We start from the raw sequence: 22,398 nt of genomic DNA, 5'->3' as shown, positions 1-22,398 counted from the left end.
GATTCCGGGATTCCTTCACGACGAACATTGCCGCAAGATGCAACGACTGTTGTGATAATGGCATGAAGGCAGTATGCTATCTCTTTGAAATCCATTAAGTCTGTCGATTGACTGTTCCATTAGCATTGTCACGAGCCTCACTGTTGCATTGCACCAATGTCAAAATGCTACTGTTGTGTCTCTCTTGCAAAGAGTGTCTAATCTCTTGACAGGGTTAAAGCACTTATGACATTTCTAAAGAAAAAAATGTTTATACCTCAAACACAGAAATGAGGGTTTCGGTTTTTCCTTTATAGTTGTAGTTTTGGCGCTTTTTCCATTTAGTTTTAAACTTTTGATGGTAGCGTTTATGAGTTAACTCTTAATATAGTGGCAGACATTGATTTTTATATAATAAACATTCTACCTCTCGTCATATCCTTCTGCAATATCATGAGGAAAATGTTGAAAGCTGTAATAGAAATTTTACCACTGAGAATTATTTTGTTTGCATTTTACTTTGAAGGACAGGCTACACTGATCGGAAGTGTAGTCCATTCAATCGACCATTGTGTGTACTGGCCTCTCATGATATTTCAACTTATTTACTACCTCAGAAGTGACAGGCAACTGATGATCTAAGTGCAGAGAAAGTGTCTTGGAATTATTGTCTATCTAGCGCCATCGTGTAATGAGAGCACCTCATCGCGTAATATCAAGGGCAGTCCTTGTTCTGCTCGAGTGATGTCAAGTGCCGTGGCAGCCTGGAAATACATCTGTTGTTACTTGTAGGAAAGCAGGCAGAATGTGCATATTTTGGATTCACAGTGGGCAACTCTTGAAAGGAATATATCTCTTCTGGTATACACTCTGAACTGAATCGTTTTTAGTACTTTTATGTCAGCGAAAGGATATATTTTTTGATGTGGCAAAAACGATAAATGCTGATGAATAGCGTTGGGCTGTATTTGGTTTTTAACAAAAGATTCACATTCACAATAATGACATTCGGCTAAATCATTCATCAAACAATCCTTGTTTTTCTGTTCTGAATGTAAACCCTGCAAGCTAAAAACAACTGTTTTCAAAAAGCTTCTCACGCTGTCCTTGCAGGAAGACTTACTACCTCTCATGTTAATATAAACGCTGTGCCTCTTTGCTGATGCATCCGTTATTACACGTATATACTCAAAACGTAGCAAAAGAAAATCAACCGGGTTTTGGTTCAAAGTAAGGCACTTAGTAAATGCAAGGACGTCCTGTATTGTAATGTCAGTATGTAAACCTGTCCACATTGGGTATGACATGTTTCACTGTGGTCCAGGGTCAAATATGTGAAACAAACAACTTTGAACCTGTGTTTACTTTCTTCTGACTTTGTAAAAACACAACCCCATTTTCCATCTGTCATTGTGGAATAAAGTTAGTACAGTTTGAAACACTAATGGTCTGGCTGTGAACCAAGCGCTCATTATTTTTTGTTTGCATGATCACATCATAGCAATTAAGATCACAAAGGCAAAGTTAATTGTCATTTTCTTGTCTAAGCAAAATTAATATGTTCTGTAGAATTACTCAAAGTTGCAATGGTTTTAAATTGGAACTGGAACTCAGGAGGGTAGTCGAATAAACTGATTCAGGACTAAATAGTGAGATGGGACAAAGGGTGTTTTTGCGGAAAAGATACACAGAAAAATAACACAAGTACACCCACTATGATGTCAATGTCTATTTGGAGAGTACTAACTAAAGAATCCTAAAAGAGAATTTTACACCACCACATCTATTTTGGTGCTATTTATACATAAAGATGGATTTTAATGTTTTTAAAGAAGTTGGGTGGTATGCACTTGGCATGCCACGCAACCCCAATGAGGACACGTGTAATGAGTAGCCAATGGATGGATTTTCTATTTGGCTGAAATGTCATTCATCCATCCATTTTCAACGCTGCTTTCCTGAACGCGTTCGCAGGGTGTACTGGAGCATATCCCATGTGACTTTGGACAGAAGGAAAACCTCACCCTGAACTGGTCGCTAGTCAGCATATTTAGAGACAGCCCTTCACACTCACATCCACACCGTTACTGAGTGGAAACTGATCCAATGCTTCTCGCTCACAAGTAATAGCGTTGCACCACTACACCATTAGAAACGTACATTTTATTTTTAATTCATGAAAAACAAAAACGTACTTGCTCATACTCATATTTAAGTATGGATACTTGGAAAAAGACTAAAATATAATACAATTATCAACTCTGAAATGTGCTTGGGTACCAAAAAAATCTACATCTAGTTCCGATTTAGACAAATTTGCACACAAAAAAAAACGCTTTATCTCACTTCATTCTATTTTTTTGTAAACTGACATCTACAAAGGCTGATGGAGTCATGAGACTGTTTCGCCAAAAACACCGGTACAACTGGGTTCGAATGTATGAAGTAAATGAAAAGACTGTCCGAAATAAAGATACTTAGGTCATGTTCGGCCACTTAAAAAGTATACGAAGTACAGTAACAAAGTACTGTACCGGTACTGGTACTGTACGTCCTAAGTTGTTTTCCACCCCCCCAAAAATTGGTAGTAATTCATACTCCGAAGCAGCAGGTGGAGGTATTTGGATGGCGGGGCTGCTGTAGCGCACAAAACCATCCCGGAAGAGGAGGGGGGGCGGTTCTCCTGGTTGCTGTCGAAGTGACATTATGCTGCCGGCGGCGTTATCTGATGTTTAGGGCATTACATTAGAACACAAGCGACTCCCACTGACTTGAGTGTATTTGAGTGCGTCCTGTACTGAACGTGAAAACAGATTTGTCTATATTTGTGTTTCTGGACCTTCGTGCTAACGTTACTTTTTTCCGTTTATCCATTGAAGTCACGGATAAGAGATCAGGATCGAGGATGCAAGTGGGTTATTAGTGAAGAGTGAGCCCCATTCACGGTAAGACCAAATGGTAAGGCACTGCTGTCAATTGCCATCAGATGCAAATTAAGTTATTGGCGGTTACTGCTTGCCCTCTAAACATTCACCGCGTCGACATGCTAGTTGGGCCTCCAAAGGTATTGGCGTTAGGCACGTTCATTTTTATGCGCGTCATCTATATTCATTTGGATTCTTTTTGTGACGCTACTTACGCACTTTCAACTGCCACCAGGCCAGTCTCCACACTCAAAGTGGAAGATCACCCGGCGACTCTACCGATTGTTAAGACGTACTGACCATGACGGAAATCAGCCTCCAGCGAACGGCGTTTGTCACCTTCAAAATAAAATCGTCCTACCATGCATGCACGTCAGTGGTTTGCATTCAAATATAACATTAAGTGTCGCCTGCTCAGGTAACGACGAGTTAACCCTGGGAAAATAACAACTCTTTGAGAATAGCATCGAGAAAGGTTGTGAAGATAAGATAGAAAAAAAGGTTAACAGAGACTTCATCGTTGATTAAAAATACATCAGGTTTAAGAAAAACGTCATTGAAAGTGAGTTTCGTTATCCCAGATCCAGACTAGGCAAAGGGACCACTAGTCCACAATTGGTATTCAACCACAGTACTATACTTTCATTCGGAACTGATGTTGAATTTATTTTAAAATAAAATAAAAACCAACCTGAAATTCACAGTTTTTACCTTCGAACCTAAATTAAAAATGCAGTTTTCGTTCTCCCGCAATCAGACCAGGGCTACAGCACACTATGCAACCCAAAGTATTCAACGAAAATACTTTGTTGCAACGAAAATATGTTGTTGCATTTCAAAATAGCCTCTGAAAGTCGAAATGTGGACCTTTTACTAAAAAAAAAACATTGTAATTTTTTTGGTCATCCTGCAACTAGAATATGTCTCGGGCACGCTAGACTACCCCAGTTATCCAACCACCGTAATTTTTATTGGTATCTGATGTTGCATTTCAAACTAAAGCGCCAATGAATTTGGCAATTCTGACTTTTACACCTGAAAAAAAATATTTTAAAATACAATGCAATACAATACAATCCGTTTAGATTTATTTAGTGCTTTAACAACAGCTGAAGCAGCAACAAAGCGCTTATCTCGCACCCAGACCAAGTCTGGGCCGCACTCCATAACACCAGGTATAACTTTCTATTAAATTAACCCAAATGCCTCATTTGTTCCAATTATTTCCATGTAATGATTCCTATTTGGATTGTTTGTTAAATTTCCCAATCTTACTTTCCATGTAAAATTAGAAATGTACACATCCCTCTGCGTTCTCAGTGACACAAACTCAAACGCATTCCTTCTCCTTCTCTTTCCAGTGCCATGTCTCTGGTTTTTCCACGGCCCAACACCAACGCAGTCCACGGCAGGAAGGATAAGAGACTAATGGCGGAAGTGAATGCATCGCCGCTCAAGCATTTTGTCACCGCCAAGAAGAAGATTAATGGGATCTTTGAACAGTTAGGGGCCTATATCAAGGAGAGCACATTATTTCTGGAAGGTAACTTTGCTTACGTTGTATGTGTAAATATTTACATATACATACAGTACGTAGATCACCTGTTTTGGGATTCTGTCTTCCACCATTGGTTAACATTATTCATTACCCACTCTGGTAGATGCTCACAAAAATGCAGAACTGGATCCAGTCACTACGGAAGAACAGGTGCAGGAGGTTCGAAGTTACCTCAATAAGGTAGCAGGCATTGGAGAAGTGTTGGCACGAAGGCATATGAAGGTGGTGTTTTTTGGGAGGTATGTTTCTCGTTTCCGGAGGTCGTGTTGTTTGCTTTCAGTGTTTGAAGTAAGGCTCCAGTTGCAACTCGGGGTTCATATTCAAATCTCAGAGTTGTGCTGACTATTTGACTACTGCGTCACTTTATTATTGTTTTTTTGTTGTTGTTGTTGTTATTGTTCTTATTGTTGTCGTAACTTCACACATGGATGCTACAGCTTCTAGTCGATTTCAAACCTGGCTTGCAGCAGACGTGCACATTTTCAGCATGACATCTTTGATCCACTGATGAAAATGATATTTTGATCCTCTCCTCTTTCATCTATAACAGCCTCGTACAACAAAGAGGATTGAAACAAGTGGTTCAAAATACACGACTGTGTCTAATATGTTGGGTGTTATTATTTTATTTGACTACAAGATGGTGCTGCGGGAATGGCTTATTTTACAGCAGCTCCTATGTTTTGTTTTTCTACATCTATTTGTAACTTTGCCTGCTGTAAATTGGAAATTTCTTAGTGAGACTTATAAAGGTTGTCTCATCTTAATAAAAAAAATAAAAGGGGAAACAAAATGGAAATGATTCGCTCATATCCTTTGTTTCTTTGCGCGCGTTTTTCTCAGATGGATTTGGAAAAGTCACTTAAGATAGTTGGCAAGATTGTCGACTACAACAACATTTTCTTATAATTGTGAATTTTCAAGTACAGTATCATGCTTTTGCATATGTGGACTATCATTGAGAATGTCATGGTCGTGGCGTTTTTATTTCTTTCACCCTTTGTGCTCTAGGACAAGCAACGGCAAAAGCTCAGTCATTAATGCTATGCTGTGTGACAAAGTGCTGCCTTCTGGTATTGGCCACACCACCAACTGTTTCCTGAGGGTGGAGGGAACGGACGGCAATGAGGCTTTCATTCTGACTGAAGGCTCTGAGGAGAAGAAGAGCATTAAGGTTAGTAGAACCGAGTGCTTCTTTGAATGCAAGCAGGCATTACGATCAAACTGCTTTCACGCAAGGATACTCGCTCTTTTGCGTCAACATTTGCAGACGGTCAACCAACTGGCCCATGCGCTCCATCAGGATGAGGACCTGGAGGCTGGGAGCTTGGTCTGTGTCATGTGGCCTAAAGCCAAGTGTGCTTTGCTTAGGGATGATCTGGTCTTGTTGGACAGGTCAGGCATATATTGTCAATATAGTCTTTGAGATGCAAATGTCACCATTGTGGGACCAATAAAGGTTTTTCTCATTCTGATTTACCTTCAGTGCCATTGCCGCCATTGCCGATATACCGAAATAGGAATAGATGACACACCTACTATGTATCAATTTAACCTTGTGTGTGTGTGTGTTTTTCATACATTCAGTCCAGGTATTGACGTGACCACAGAACTCGACAGCTGGATCGACAAATTCTGTTTGGATGCAGATGTGTTTGTCCTTGTGGCAAACTCTGAGTCGACGCTGATGCAAACGGTGAGAGGTGACCATTTTCTATTGCTTATCCTCTGCAAAGTCACTGGTTAACTTTGGGTCAAAGGTCAAAATCGAGTTTCAAACCCCAAATTATTGAATGATAGGCAGACATGGTAATCACCTAGTCTGCCTGGTTTCCGGCCAATGGGACGTTGCATTGCTTATACGCTTATGATTTCAAGCGTGTCAATTGTCTCTCTGCAGGAGAAGTCATTTTTCCACAAAGTCAATGAACGACTTTCTAGTCCCAACATCTTCATACTCAATAACCGTTGGGATGCCTCAGCCTCAGAGCCTGAATACATGGAGGAGGTTTGTCCCGTTTACTTGCGTTGAAATCATTCTGTATGTCTACATGAACTTGGGTACCATATTCGGCAGTGACCCAAAAAAAACCAACCCGACAACAAAACAAAAACAACATGGCTTCTCAAGTCATCGCAGTCCCCAAATCAACTAATTTTATGCCAGGTGCGGAGACAACATATGGATCGCTGTAGCAATTTCCTCGTGCACGAGTTAGGTGTTGTGGACCAAGCTCAAGCCAGCGACCGCATCTTCTTTGTCTCTGCCAAGGAGGTCCTCCAGTCACGTGTGCAGAAAGCTCAAGGAATGCCTGAAACAGGTGAAAGTCGACAATCAAGACCAAATCACTCGTGAAAGATGAGTGGGAATTTCCTGACATTTGCTGCAAGGTCAACAGTGAATGAAGCTTGGCCAACTATCTTTTAGTCTAATAATTAGAGATCAAATAATTTGAAGAAAACTCTCCAGGGGATTTGCAATGAGATGTATGAGTTAATTACTCGTAAAAATAAACCCATCAAATGAAAGACAGGAAGTACAACGATAACTCGGCGTGCCTTCTTGTACAGCATGATTATGTAAGTGCTACCTTGACTTTGCTCTTGTCCCCGCGTCCAAGTTACAAGCAAATCGAGGTGATAGATTATTGTTATTATTATTATTGTTTGACATTTTTTATTTTCTTGCTGTGTTTTAAGGGACAAATGTGAGGTATGGGCATGCTTAAGACAGTCTAGTTCTCAAGTAAAGTGACAAACAGACACATACAAACTAAAAACTATTACTAGAAGTTGCAGTGAGGTGAAGAATACCATTTATGATGTATAATGTATGTATAATACAATATGCCAATATTTTTCTTTAAAAAAAATGTAACAAGTGCTGTGTTTTGGGTTGCCGGATTGGATAGTTTGCATTTCACCATTTGGTGCACAAGTAAATGAAGTTAGGAGCACATTTAACTCTTAAGTCACCACTGTAGTTTGAGGCGTTTGTAACTTGTCAGCAGCTCAGTTTTATGATTCCCTGAATTGCACAAATGTGCACGTTTTTTCCCTCATCGCGTAAATCAATAGTACATTCATCAATTCCAAATTCTTCAAAATCCGTCAGTGTCTCTAATTATATTTCAGGTGGGGCACTTGCCGAGGGATTTCAAGCCCGAATGTTTGAGTTTCAGAACTTTGAGAGGCGATTTGAGGTAAGACTAAAATGCGGAAGCACTATGCATCATTTCATCAGTGGACTTTGTGAAGCACCGCAGACATATGCTTCCATATTGTGGTCCGTTTGAAATCACGTTCGTATTATGGATGTTATGTGTGGTCCAATAGGAACTATTCATAGCTGCGGTCATTACTCTTGGGGGATTCCTATTAATACAAACCACAATTTGAGAATGTGGCAATTCCTTTGATGATATTTGACATTTGCGGCCCTGCGGTTATTGTTTGTGTGCTCATTTGTGGATGCAACTGCTCTGTGTAGGAGTGCATCTCTCAATCAGCGGTGAAGACAAAATTTGAGCAGCATACAGTGCGGGCCAAACAGATCTCTGAAGCTTTGCGTCACATCATGGATGCAGTACACGTTGCTGCACAAGAGCAAAGGTCTGTCTGGTATTTGAGCCTGACATCGGTAAACGTAGAGTTTTGATGGTATGGTAATCCCTTGCTACTTCTCGGTTGGATTATTGCGGCCCATGTTGCATGGCAGATTTTTTTTTTCTAACCTAAAAAAAGGCCACAAATTGCTGCGAAAGTCACTACGGTGCAGTACTGTAAAACAACAGTGGGTCACAGAGAGCAGCATACAGCATTCCTTAGATTTACTGTTGTTACGTTTTAATTTATTCATCCATTTTGAGGCATCACTGTGCTGTAAATACACAAACCCGAACATTAGTTCAGTTACCAAAAACATGGGTTTCATTTGGCCACACCTGACAACGAGCTGTCCATTTCAGTCATTGCGTTGAAGAGATCATGGAACCATACAGATCCATCTTTGCTCAAAAGGAAAAAACAACAATTACCTCTTACAATGTTCCTCACCCGTCGTAAATCGTCATCCAAGCCCTCTGCAGGGACCTCAACGCTTTCTGAAACTTAACTTATACAGTAAATATTATACTGTATTCTGTACTCTATGTTGATAGTGGACTGTTTATTGCATTACAATTTTGTACTGTACCACAAACATTTACTGTGCTTCTTTATGCATGTCCTGTACCGTCTTCCACTAAATTTGGCCTTATAAATATTTTTTGTACTCATACACATGTAAATTCATCATTTTGAAATGCTCTTATAGATAAAATGGATGATGATTCTTCTTCTTCTTCACCCTTATTATTATTATTATTATTAATATTAATATTACATGTAGGGTGTGGTCCCGGTCCGCATTAACCGCGATAAAGGAGGGATTACTGTACTTTTTTTACGGGTTGAATTGTAAAAGATTCTTGCAAGATGGTTGCATCACATTGTCGTGTTCTTTTGAAACAAACTTAAAAAAACACGACACTAACACGTAAATGTTTATAGGGTCTATTGCCTTGAGACCAAAGAGGACCGTCAGGACCGACTGGAGTTTATAGACAAGCAGTTGGACCTGCTGAGTATGGACTGTAAGGCCAGAATCAAGAAAATCACGGAAGAGGTGGAGAGACAGGTGTGCTTAAACATATTCCCAACACTTTGGTTGGCATTGAAACGTCTCAAGCAGTGAACCCAGTTTGTCTTTTTATGTTTACGTTGAAGTTGTTTCAAAAGTGCAAGCACAATTGGGCAAGTGCTTGTTTTTCACGGAGTGGAAATCATCTAACCGACATCCACTGCTTCCCTCCAGGTTTCTAATTGCATGGCGGAAGAAATCAGGAAGCTCCATGTGCTGGTGGATGATTTTCACATGGACTTCCACCCATCACAAGTGGTTCTCAAGGTCTACAAGAAAGTGAGTTTCCGCACCTTATTTAACAGAGTTCTAAATTGTTGTCCTGGAAGAAAAGACACTATGATTTGTCCTTTGTCTGCCGTGTCTCAGTGCGTTTGGTATTTTAGTAAATACGTACAGGTATAGGGCGGCGCAGTACGATAGATGCCAGTCAGATGTAGCTGGAACACCACCGTGCTCTCTGCGTTGATAAAAATGATCAGACTATCACTCTCCTCACTGTCAAGGGGCTGATTGTGAACCTTTCCGTTTCATTTGCTAGGAGCTCCACCGCCACATAGAAGAATGTCTGGGCAAGAACATGTCAGAGAGGTGCTCCACTACAATCACCGCCGCTCTTCAGACCACGCAGGCAGATATGATTGGTAATTGTCACACCGGAGCATAAAATGTAGCTTTGACCATTGAATGTTGTTCGGTTTGCATTTTGCATGCTCTATACATGAACCGTAAGTGCTCAAAAATGCCCATCAGACCTGTACTGTGCAATTTCTTTAGCGTACTATTTTTTTGCAACATGGCAAAGGGATTTTTTTTTTTTTTTTTACTTTGTGTCAAACAGAAAAGAGCTCTATAGTGTGTGAAACTGCACATTTTGTATTCAACGATGCCTGTCATATGAATATGAATATGAATATCCTCAGTGAAATGGTTGATTTTCATGTGTCATGCAGAAGGTCTGAAGCCTCTTCTACCCAAGCCAGCCAGAGAGCAGGTGGACAAGCTGGTTCCTCGCCAGTGTTTCAGTCTTAGTTATGACCTGGCTTGTGATAAGCTTTGCAGTGACTTCCAAGAAGATATCAGCTTTCACTTCTCTTTGGGCTGGACGATGTTGGTCAATCGCTTTTTGGGACCCAAGAACACTCGACGAGCCCTCATGGGCTACAGTGACCAGGTAACAACCTACATGCCTAACATACGTAACATACCTTTGTTTGATGATATGATTGTTTAGATAAAGGGTGTCAAAGTCCTTTTTTGCCGCAAAAGTCCTTTTTCTTCTCGGGCCGTTATGAGAATGTTTCATCCCCTCCACATATTACATATAGAGCGCACAACAAATTAATGAATAATTACTTTTCAAATTTGAGGTCAAAACTAATGACTTATTGTGTGGTTTACATACAAAAAAAATGACATTTTGTTTGGGACTTTAGCAAGAATCGTGGCACTTGAGATGCTTGATTTGCTTTCACGGGCCGAATAAAATGATGTGGCGAGCCCGAGCCTTGACTTTGACACCTCTGCCTTAGATGGATGATTGCTGCCTTCATATTTAACATTTAATGGTCCCAATCTAAAAATGTAATAATTTGCACACACACAAAAAAAACGCTGTTTTAACTGCATCCTTTGTGTTTTCCTCACATTTGGAGTTTTCGTCCTCATTGATATTGGTTATTTATGATCCTTTCAAAAATCGCCGGTGCTGTACCCATCAATTGATTAAAACACCCTTTGCACAACCTGTCGTAAAAAGATCAACGTTCCAAAATGTCATTTCTATTCTATTTTCTGATGCCTATTTGTTATAATTTACAAGGGGAATGATGCATTTCGGGTCGCGGTGCTGTAGAGATTTTGAAAAAAAAAGGTGCAGATCAAAAGGGTCTGGACTGGACGTTTTACGTTCCAAGTCATCATTCAATCATTCGATATTGTCCTGCAAGTGGCGCACTTTACCAAGTATCACCTGCCAAGAACTGCAAGATGCAGTTTTGATTAGCCTTGATTATCCCCACTGGATGGCAGTGACGACTGGTCTCTTGTCATTGTATGGCTTTCTCTCAGGCACTGAAAGTCATGTCAATCATGAGAGACGGATGTCATCTTTGTAATCATTTACAGTTTCTCAAAAAATGGCCTCGTTTTAGGAATAACAGAGAAAATACTTGTGAAGCCGTTACCAGTGGTGACACAGTCGACATGCTGCTGTCGAACTGTTCTGGCCTCCTGAATGACGTCTTTTGGTCTGACTGCTGGAAGAAGAAATGAAGAAAGCGCTCAAACATGGAATTGAGGAAATGCTATGCCCACCACATCCTTTTACACGGATGGGGGGGAACGTTTCTGTTTCAAGAAGCAGTGAAGGATATTTTCGCCATCACTTTTCTAAACGTTCTGTCAAATGTAATTGCTTCTCCCCCCCCCCCCATTGAAGGCTGCTCAAATCAAGATGTCCCATTTGGATCCATCTTGACACATCACATTTGATTTTAAAGCACCTTTTGATTTTGTGTGACGAAAGGTTAAATCAAGTTGACACATTTGAAAATAGATCTTTTCACTTTTACATTCATTTCCACAACGCTAACCTTCAAACCTTTGATACTTTTGGACTTCCTTCTCTGAGCATGGAATCAATTGTCATGTCGGAAGCAATTTGTGAAAGCGGTGAATTCTTCTCTTGCAGATCCCTCGAACATTGGCACTTACTCCTGTCAACGCCAGCGTGCCTCCGTTTCCACAAAACTCCATGACGCAGGAAGAGCTGATGGTCTCCATGGTGACCGGACTCGCCTCCCTCACCTCGCGGACCTCCATGGGTGTCCTTGTAGTCGGCGGTGTGGTGAGGAGCCGTTCCCGCATAACTCATTTGAATGATTTACAAGCAGTCAACTGAGCGATTAACTGACTGAACGCTGAGAGTGCTTCCAATTGCCTTGCTTTAATAGTTTTAATTTTAAACCATTCATCAAAGTGATTTGTTATGAGTAAAAGTGCGCTCTCAAAGTACTTGCACTGCATTGCTATACCCATAAAAGACAGCAAAGCTAGCGGGTAAGCATGGCACGCCAGCGACACGCCAGCGATGATGATGAGGAATGACTCGTGTTGCCGTCCACTGTAGAAACGATGAAGGTTTAAGCGCAAAATGTTGGCGGTGGCCTCCACAGATTTGGAAGGCTGTGGGCTGGCGGCTGATTGCTCTGTCCGTGGGTCTCTACGGGCTCCTCTTTATCTATGAGCGCCTCACCTGGACCACAAAGGCCAAAGAGCGTGCGTTCAAGAGGCAGTTTGTCGACTACGCTAGTGAGAAGTTGCAGCTCATCGTCAGCTATACTGGATCCAACTGCAGTCACCAAGTCCAGCAGTGAGTCTTTCCACGTTGCGCTGGTTTCATCCGTGTCGTTTTTGTGTGTGTGTGTGTGTGTGTGTGTTTTTTGAATTGTCATTTTTGTGACCTTGTCTGTGGCGTGTGTGCACATCAGAGAGTTGGCTGGGGTGTTTGCTCAGCTCTGCCAGCAGGTAGACGTGACTCGGCAGAATCTTGAAGATGAGATCACCGATATGAATGGCAAAATGGAGCTGTTGGATGCCATGCAGAGCAAAGCTAAGCTGCTACGGTAAGAAGCTTACTTCGATCTGCGTATGGTCAACACATCCGAAAAGGGCGGTGCCGCATTGACACGAAACGTCAGACTTCATCAGCGTTGACAAGGTGAAAGGTGTCGTGTCGGTCTTGATCCTTGGAGTCTTTGGATTAAAATCATCCTGATGTTAAGACACTTGGGAACTCTTTTGATTCCACTATTTTGCCATAACGTTTGGATGATAAATGATGGCTTTTTATCGCGCTTTTTTTGCCTGTGGCGTCAACAATGATGCTGCTTATTTGCAGATATTTTTTTCTTCCCCCATCACAGGAGCGCTCACACGCTCCTCTGAGCTCAGGTTCCCTTTGATTAGCCAAAGCCGCGTCGACCGTTTGTGAATTCGCTCTGTGTTGAAGGGTTCACCGTGCATGTTTTAAAATCAAACGTGTACACATTGAAGCTTTCAGAATAGCTCCGCTGCAAATGTGCGGCGCGGAGTTCAGCAGGTGATCAAAGTCAAAGTCAGCTTTATTGTCAAATATGCTAATATGCATGACATACAGCACAGATGAAATTACTGTCCTCTCGGACCCAGCATGCAAGGCACTTATAATTACTTTAACAAACATAAACATGAAAACGCCAATTTGCCGGGAGAGGGGAGCCGCTGCGTGTTCACGCGCCGCCATCTTGGGAAAAAGAAAATTGAAAAAATAACAAATGTACGCTGTGTGATGTACCCTTCACCAAAAACGAGAGGCCGAGTGTTCTCGCATCCAGCTCTTTGTCCCTCTCAGTTGATTATTATTTTCTTTAACCCAACTGTCATAACGGCCAATGAAATATTTCATCACCATAGTTAGCTAGCATCAGTTCATGCTAAACCCTTGTGTCGTTCCGTGTGCATGTGTGTCTTAGGAACAAGGCGGGCTGGCTGGACAGCGAGCTCAACATGTTCACTCAGCAGTACCTTCACCAAAGCAAGTGAAACTGACGCTGTAGCCACGTGACAAAGTGAACAATAGCATCCGTAATTCTCTAATATATGCTTTAATTTTCCTTTTTGTCTCCGTATGTAACACTGGGTAGCAATCTGGTTATTTATTGAGATCTACAATGCATCAAATACACTAAAAAAGTGGTGTGAATGTGGAAAGAATTGGAGTCGGCAAGCATGATGGGTTTTTTTGTCCCCCTCTGTAAATACGTGTTGAGAAACATGCAGATAAGTTATTTAAAGAGTTGTGACTTGACCTTGGAACGCCACCAGTAGGTCATCCAAAATGTCAATCATGAGACACTGTGAGGAAAAACAAACCTGTGAGGGAAGAAAGGAGAAAGGATGTCCTGTGGTATCACCAAAAAAAAGTGGCAAGTAAATAAGAAGAGTTTGCCATTTTACAAATAGTCATCAAGAATGGAAAATGGAGAATAATCCCTATCATCGTGACCTCTGCTATGCTTAATTTGGTCTGAATGAAGGCCTTTAAGTTCAAATCAATATAGTGCTTTTTAGACCACTACCTTTAAGTGGTTGAAATGGGGATGTTTTTCAGATTTCAAAATTCCAAAATACTGATTGGAGAATCACCTTTTAAAAGGAAATGAAGAATTGTCAACTCTAATCAACTTTTACACCTGCATTTGGGTCTATGAAAAGTCCGACATAAATAAGACCAACATTCAAACACCACAAATTGACAAGAATTAAAATAATGAGAGATGAGACATCTTTTTTTTTCTTTTCTTGACCACTAAATGAGAAAAATTGGATGATAGAAGAATTGTGGATTATAATTAGACCTGCATTTTAGCATTAAAACTATCATTCATTTAGCTTCTCTGTGTGAACCATTCACGGAAGCATAAAAGAGATTGATGCTGTCAATTTATAACAACCGTGGAAAGAAAGATGACATTGCGTCGTGATCTAATCAATTTGCTGAGCGCTGGCTGCATGTACTATTTCCCCCTGATTCTTCCCGTGCAATGTTCAAGTCAAAAGAATCATGTCGTGCTCGAGTGACAAGGCAACCGCTCGCTTTTTCCCACAATTCTGTCTTCCGTCTTTATGCATTGTTGCTTGGACAGCGGACAGATAGGATGTAGGCCTGTCTGCTACGCTGGCGGATTTGTCTTCACCACTGGATTCTTTCAAATGGAATTGCAAAAATTGTTTTGCTTTTGTGTATATATCTCCATATTAAAAAAAAAACATGGAAGTTGTATTCCTTGTATGTATACATGAAATGATAGGGCACATATCTGAAGTTTTTTGTTCACTATTAAACAAATGCCACTCTGAGACTATTGTATCAGTGCGGTTTTTCGAACTCGCAAAGTTAATGCATCTGAAGGAACTCTGCCGTTCCTTCAGATGCAGTTCTCTGCTTTCAAAAGTGTTGCAAATTTTCACTTCATGTCAACTACGTATATTGTATGATGAGCATGTTTCTGTGGCTTATCTGGTGATGTACATGTTTTTCTACCTTGAGTGCAATGCCGTATTTCAACATTTGAATGACAATAGGATTGTCCATGATGACACTGTCCTCAACAGCAAAAAGTTCTACATCTTTTTTTTTTTTTTGCTGTTATATAGTTTTTGACCTGACAGTATTTTGAAAATGTTCATATTTTTGCATGACTGATTTGATCACATTAGGATGGATCCTGCTCGCATTTTAATCAACGGGATCTGACTATATTAAGACATGAATTATCCATCCGACCATTTTTACAAGATTGCTTATCCTGGACAGGGTCGCAGGGTTTGCTGGAGCTATTCCCAGCCGATTTGGGATAGAAGCAGACAATGGCCTTTCACACACACCATCATTGAGTGGGAACCGATCCCATGCTGCCCGCACATAAGTCCGGCGAGTTACCACTACACTGTCAGAACTTCAATCAGTTTCACAAACTCGTGTTATAGGTTCTCAGCACGTGGCATCTATATGTACACGCAATTGACAGTCCCAATTCATACAATGTGTTGTATGTTTGCCACATCTGTGCACGTGCACATGAATGACAAGAACATGGACGTGTTGATCAGTGTGTACAATTCTAGATTAGAGACGGACCAATTGTTGGCCTGGCCTATGATTTACATCAATCTGAAGCATTTTGCCGGATATCGGCATCTGGCTTTTTGACCAGAGCCAATAAATGAAAGCTTCTAAATTCAGGGAACAATCTCAAAAATGTCGTGAAACATTGTGAGATGCTGCAAACCATTATAACTGCCTCTTGAAATTAAAACAATTGTAAATGAAAGGTTAACCTTTCAGTTATTTAGAAATGTTGATAAACGTTTCCAGTACGAAATAAAGGGAGCTTTTTCACTTGTTAATATATTATATGACATGAGCTTCAGTCAGCTTTTACAAATCCATTTCTTTCCATTCATATTCCTACAAAGAACCCCATTCACACACACATGCACACGCACACACCAAGCCACATTAGAAGAAAAAGAAACAGACAAGTGATCCAATCATCTCATTTGGAGCCTTGCCGACTATTTTTTTTCTTCTTCCTGCATTTAATCACACCTCACAGTTGGCTGAGACAAAGTACGTTGTGGAGAACTGGATTCGTGTCTTGAGCCATTGCAAATAGTTCTTGCACTTTGTTGAGGCACTTTTTATTTCTTGTGGAATTTTATGTTTTAAAATCAAGAATATTTATTGTCGCTATATTAAAATCACATAGCCAATATCTGTATGGTGTTCGATTTATCGGAACGCCGTTGCATGTAAAGTTTTTGACACAGCTGCCCTAAAGTCATGGTGAACATTGTTAACGCCATTTTTTAAATGTTTTTCTAATTGATAACGTACACCAGTTTGTATGAATGCTTTCATTGAAGGTTATGTTTTCGATTGTTTTTTTTCTACTAACTGGATGTTTTACTGAAGAAGAAAAAAAAATCACATTTCATGATTTAGATTTCCATGATTAGAAAGAAAAATTGGTTTGAGTGACCGATTCAGTCCTCTCAGAGAGACTCAGTGAGTTTGTTCGCATTTTTGTGTCAAAGGGTAAATTCAGTTTGAATTTATTTTTTCCTTTGAAAAACCGTAAAACAAGAACTGACTGAAAATTGAAAGTGTGGTCTTTTTAGAGATTTACATTACGCTGGCACATGTTGCTGCCGCTGCTCACCCGCAGAAAAACTGATCCTGTGACTGTACAGTGACCATGAGAGTTTTGAAAGGCGCCTATAAATGAAATGTATTATTATGATTTGGATTTGGATTTGCTTTTATCAGTCTCGCAGTGGAGACATTTACATTCCGCAGTTTTTATTATACATTTTTTTTTCCTGCCACGTTTGCACGTCAGGCTGTTTGAACACGCTAAATTCTCCGTAGGTGTGAGTGTGAGCATGGATGCTCGTTTGTTTCTGTGAGCCCCGCTATTGGCTGGTAACCAGTTCAGTGTGCCCCCTGCCAACTGCCCCCTTGTGAGAATAAGGGGATCAGAAGACGGATGGTGGAGGAGGGTTTGGATGGATGCTCATGAGTACAGTCACATTTTTAAATGTTGTCCAAAAACAAAATACTGATTGGAAAACATTCTCAAAAGATATGCTTCAAAAACAAGTTTGGGATTATTGTGGGAAAGGTTAACTCCATATTAATATCCATTGGCGGAACTGTGAGCATCTCTGCATCCAGTCATTTGAATAAAGTTCTTCAGCTAGCTCCAAGCTACTGTGCATTCAAAGCTCTAACTGTCACATAGATAATAAGTGGCCTGAATGTACACTGGTACAAACTTCTGTTTGATAGCTTTGCTTTTATATTTTCAGCTTTTGGAAGCAGTTTGTATCAGTTCATTTTTCTCTGGTGGCATCCACATTAGCTTTTTAATTTCAATGCTTTGTAGCTACATAAAAGGGAGGTCAAAGTAATCTTTGATGTTTAAAATTGTGTTTGGCATTACAAGAAAAGAAAGACGGTCCAAAAGAAGTCAGATAATACAAACATTGTACCAAATGTATCTGGTGCATAGTAGACGTGTTATTCAACAAATCATCAGCTTGGTCGTCATCACACTGTCCACTAATGCTCTTGTGAAACGTTGCTGGATGAATAGCCGCTTCACACATCTATTTAGCAAACAAAATGCATCTTGCATGGTGGATATGCATTGCCCCATCAACAAAATGGCAACATTGATCCTGGAGGTGGCCCTCAGCCTCATGAAGGTCCCATGGTCTGCTGGCCTTGTGAGACTTTCTTGTTCCCGCTGTAATCGCCTGTGAAAAAAACAAGTTAGCGATGCTTGAAGCAGCCGCCCAACACAGCGGAGACAGTAAAAAAAGAACTGAGCGTAGGAAATTAGACATGTTTCCGCAGCATCGCCTGCAAATGTTGGATGTCTTTATTTTTGTTCTTGGCTTTGGCTTCAGAAAGACTTGACTTGTTTGCTAACGCTAAATGGAGCGGCATCACAGAGGGATCAGGCTCTCTTTTGGCAAGAGTAGCGCAAGTACTGACAAATTTCCTCCTTAACCTCTGTACTCGCACGCAACTTGAGACCACGGTGTAAAAATGCTTATTCCGACGCTGGGCGCGCACATTGCATTTTCTTCAGAGAATCTGTGAACGGCCCCTCCAAAGTAAAGCAATCGTGTTTGTGGAGGGAGCAAATAGCCAATAATCTTGATTACCGAGATTTGACTATGGTGGCCAAAACTGTCAATGGCACCCTGCAACTTGTAAATGAAGTTTGAAATTGTATGGAGATGGCGGGCTGGGGGTGTTATAATGACCTCCATCTCAAATTCTATTAGTGTTTGAACTAATGTTTGTGTTTCACTTGTTCAGCCATCTCCATGCTTTACGATGCGCACTATGGACCACCCTGTGAAGCCCGGGCTACACCACTGAAACGGCACAAGAACACATTTTAACGCAGGCTTGAAATCACAGTACAGTATATGTAATATGTTAAGAAGAAAACAAGCAGCCGAGGACAAAAAAAAATAATAATAATAATTAAACAAAACAAGAACAGTCCCTTATAGTATTTTCTCACCAGGTGGATTGGGACCCAAAAAATGTCGGGTAGCCATTTTGGGTGTGTTGTGGACAGTCAGTAAAAACAAAATAAATGAGTTAGAAGAATGATATTAATAATACATATTGGGTCTTTTCAGGTCAAAACATTCAAAGGTTATGAAAGTTGAACTAGTTTACATGACAACATGTGGTCACCAGAAGGCATGCTCAATTTCTACCATGTTAACTAACAATGTTTCATTCGTGGAGTACAATCTGTAATTGAGTATAGCATTAGCATAGCACCTAAGCACTGAACATCTCCCCCCCCCCAAAAAAAAAAAAACCTTCAACAAGTGGAAAATGAGGACTATTTATACATTCAAATAACTGTATTGAACACGCATCCCAGAATGGACAAGCCTGTGCACCATATCACCTTCCGCCTGGGAAAATCTTAAAAAGGGACACGCAAACTAATCGCTTGAAAATGTGGCCACACAGTCCCCTCCATAAACAAATACAGTCAAGTATAGCCTCTAGCTAGCCAAAGTGATTGTTAGCGATCAACTTTCTGTGGCTTTTGTACAATACCGTCCAGGGTCTTCAGATGGAGCCAAAGCAATAGCCTGGAAGCATCTCCAACATTGTTTTTTTTTTTTTTTGTAAGACTACAAATGTGATCCCAAGTCCCAAGATTCTCAATCATCTGGTTGACCGTGCTATTACAGTTAATTGCACTTTGTCAAACATCCATTTTCTACACTGCTTTTCCTTTTCCGGTCAGGTGTGCTGGACTTTATGCCATCTGATTTTAGATGAGAGGATGGAGACATTTTTGATGATGAAAAAACAAAGTGACTTTATTTTTGTGATGCAAATAACCTCAAGATTAGGAATCTGGGACGCTTGAGTTTTAATGACAGTTGGGAGTAAATTGAAAATTGCAATGGGCCCAGAACAGAGCCTCGGGGGATACCACAACTTAAGTGAGCTGTTACGAATGATTCTCAATTCCAACTTGGGGACTATTGTGGTTGCTGATATCAAAAGCACACTCAACAGGGAAGTTGTTGTGTATGTTTGCAAATACATATTGACTATTGTGGTTGTGGTTGCGTCAACTGAAATACAAGCCAGTTTTTGCAGATGAGACTGCCTTTTTTCATGCCTTGGCCACCATTTAAGTGTTACCAATCCAAATTTTCATGGTAAAAAAGGGGCCTCCTGCTTTCATGTGGTTCAAACAGACTATTTTCTTTTTGACATTCGTCAAGGCAACCCCGATCGAACTGATTATCAGAACAAGCCTATCACATGATGCGGATGACAGTCTGTAACACTTTAGGACATGGTGGACCCTTGACTCCGGCCATTTTTATCTTGTTTATTAGCAATGGAAAAAGACATTAACCTGACAACTGAGTTTTTCGAAATGTGTGTCTCCAATCATATTTTTTTTAGTTTAACCTCGCAAAGGCGCTCGTAAATCAAATGTATAATTATTATTATTATTATGATGATGATTATGATGATGATGATGATGATTATTATTCAGTAGATACGGACAAAGGGGTAAGCGAGTTAATTTTTGTAGTGTCTGCTAGAGTGCATACCGTATACTTTGCCACAATCGTATGGCAACATTGAAGCCTATTTCTGCCAAAAAAGTTGGCATTGTTGTCAAAGATAATTATGTTGCAGGCGTTCAATATTTCAGGCTCCTTTGTGTTGGAATCATGAGCCGTACACACGTTCTTTTATGTATACATACTAAAAGATTTTTTTAGCTTTGACAGATGCCGTATACATCAAGAAATGCTGGCAGTTGTGTGTATTCTGCTGCAATGAAATCAACACAGACCACCACATATCAAAACTCGGTTCTACTACTGCTCAACAGGTAAGTGATAAGAATAAAGTAGCTATAATATTTTGGGCTTGAGTGAGCACCGTGCTGCTGTTCTGCTTACACACACATACATAGTCAATTGCGTCACTTCCAGCTACCTACTTTTTTTTTGATCCAGTCACAATTTGTACCGCAACAATGCTAAATTTATGATTGACAATACGCAAGAGTGGATGGATAAAATGGCGATTCCGAAGCTTGCGGCTGCTTTTAGCCCACAAGTGTTAGGCCAGTGTTAGGGTTTAGACAGCATTAAAAACGAGCTGAGGACTGCGCAACTACAGCTCAGTGGAACATCCTTCACCAATTTATGACCACCAGTTAGTGGAGCGTGGACCTAGTGGTTTCGGGTCAGTCAACCCCAAATCGCTAGCCATACTAGCGATAATTGCTACGTCACACAGACGCAACGGCCAAAGAAACTGCACGATTTCTATCTCTCCATAATATGCCAACCTAGAAGCATTTACAGTGACATCCAATGTAACTCCTGCACTTTGTTATGCCATCGAATGTTCGGGTTTAAGAGTGAATTGCATAGCTACGCTAATTCTTCACCATCGTTGTCAGAACTGTTTACAGATTCTGTAGATTCCAAATGGATTTTTACAGGCACAGCAATGCTTGAAGAGACTTGAGAGCACTGGATGTGCTACTATTGCGTTTAGGATCATGATTTTTGGTATATTTGTGTTTTAATCTATTAATAGAGGCTATTTTAATCACTCTTAGCGGAGCATCAATTGTTCATGGAAATTTACTCGACGTCAATAGGCTCAAGAATATTGGATGTCAAAAGCGTCGTTGTGCTCTCCATGTTTGCATTTTCAACACGGGCCACATTGCATTTGTGTTTCCCTTAGAAGAGTGGTGTCCAGCTCCAAGCCTGGAGGGCCACCGTCCTGCAACACACCCGATTCAAAGGATCAGCTCAACAGCCACGCAGCTCTGAAGCAGCATCAAGACGGTCATGATGATTTGAATCGGGTGCGTGCGTTGCTCCTGCATGGGAGCAACGCATGGAAAACAGCGGGCCTAGCTTGAGGACCCACCTTGGCAACCCCTGCTTTACAAGGTTGAAATTTAGTTTCATAGGATCATTGATCCATTTGCTTCGAGAGTCAGCACGATACTTCCTGCAGTCCAATTCCACCATTATGTGTCATATGCAATCCACTTCAAAAAAAAAAAAACCAAAAAATACAACACCTTGCCATTTTTTCATTGTATTTTAAAAACATATGACTATTAAAACAATATTGATGTATATTCATTTTACGACACTTATTAAATTTATGTTACAGTAACCTTCTACTTGTTCTGGCATTAAACATACCGTTTTGTTTTTTTTAATTCAAATTGTTCACTAATCTGTCATATACTACACACTACCATACGAATAGTGACAAAATTATACATATAGAGATTTTTGCATCCTAGAAAAACGATATACAGTACTGCATGTTGACTGTAACGAGTTCCGATTTACGAAAAATAAGAATAATACAGAAAAATGTGTAAATTGAGGACCTCCTGTTGATAGAGACAGACAGACAGACAGACAGACAGACAGACAGACAGACAGACAGGCAGAGAGCGCGTGAGAGAGACAGAGTGACAGAAATAGAGAGAGAGAAAACAAGGGGCTCTAAGGAACCTATCCCGACGTGACCCCCCCCACCCCCCGCCACACACACACACACACACACACACACACACACACACACACACACA

General features: G+C 40.6%; 1 protein-coding gene and 1 long non-coding RNA gene across 5 annotated transcripts; both read left to right on the top strand.

Moving 5' to 3' along the window:
- Window positions 1-2,643: 2,643 nt before the first annotated feature.
- mfn2 (mitofusin 2) lies at window positions 2,644-15,045 on the top strand. 4 transcript variants are annotated; one of them, XM_089015661.1, is made up of 19 exons: window positions 2,660-2,764; window positions 2,859-2,924; window positions 4,265-4,446; window positions 4,565-4,700; window positions 5,473-5,635; window positions 5,732-5,856; window positions 6,049-6,157; window positions 6,362-6,469; window positions 6,629-6,782; window positions 7,597-7,664; window positions 7,952-8,073; window positions 9,013-9,139; window positions 9,317-9,421; window positions 9,684-9,786; window positions 10,096-10,316; window positions 11,835-11,990; window positions 12,319-12,515; window positions 12,634-12,768; window positions 13,657-15,045. In XM_089015661.1, the coding sequence occupies exons 3-19, from the start codon at window positions 4,269-4,271 to the stop codon at window positions 13,724-13,726; spliced, it is 2,277 nt and encodes a 758-aa protein (XP_088871787.1). In that variant the 5' UTR covers window positions 2,660-2,764; window positions 2,859-2,924; window positions 4,265-4,268; the 3' UTR covers window positions 13,727-15,045. The 4 variants fall into 4 exon arrangements, with proteins under 4 accessions (XP_088871771.1, XP_088871779.1, XP_088871787.1 ...); XM_089015668.1 differs by having other exon boundaries at window positions 2,859-2,937; XM_089015645.1 differs by having other exon boundaries at window positions 2,644-2,924.
- Window positions 15,046-18,106: 3,061 nt separating this feature from the next.
- On the top strand, window positions 18,107-22,324 carry LOC148904203 (uncharacterized). The gene is made up of 3 exons (XR_016116389.1): window positions 18,107-18,240; window positions 20,543-20,655; window positions 21,528-22,324. It is a non-coding gene; the product is annotated as an uncharacterized LOC148904203 (long non-coding RNA).
- Window positions 22,325-22,398: the final 74 nt, after the last annotated feature.

Source organism: Hippocampus bargibanti, linkage group LG01 (genome assembly GCF_051943395.1).
Source record: "Hippocampus bargibanti isolate YZ-2025 linkage group LG01, ASM5194339v1, whole genome shotgun sequence".
Taxonomy (NCBI): domain Eukaryota; kingdom Metazoa; phylum Chordata; class Actinopteri; order Syngnathiformes; family Syngnathidae; genus Hippocampus; species Hippocampus bargibanti.
This window is presented reverse-complemented; position numbering and strand designations above follow the sequence as displayed.

Coding starts and splice junctions, on each gene's coding strand:
- mfn2 (XM_089015645.1), top strand. CDS start 4,269: ATGTCTCTGGTTTTTCCACGGCCCAACACCAACGCAGTCCACGGCAGG. Junction 5,636..5,731: donor AGGAGAAGAAGAGCATTAAG/GTTAGTAGAACC, acceptor CAACATTTGCAG/ACGGTCAACCAACTGGCCCA. Junction 6,470..6,628: donor AGCCTGAATACATGGAGGAG/GTTTGTCCCGTT, acceptor ATTTTATGCCAG/GTGCGGAGACAACATATGGA.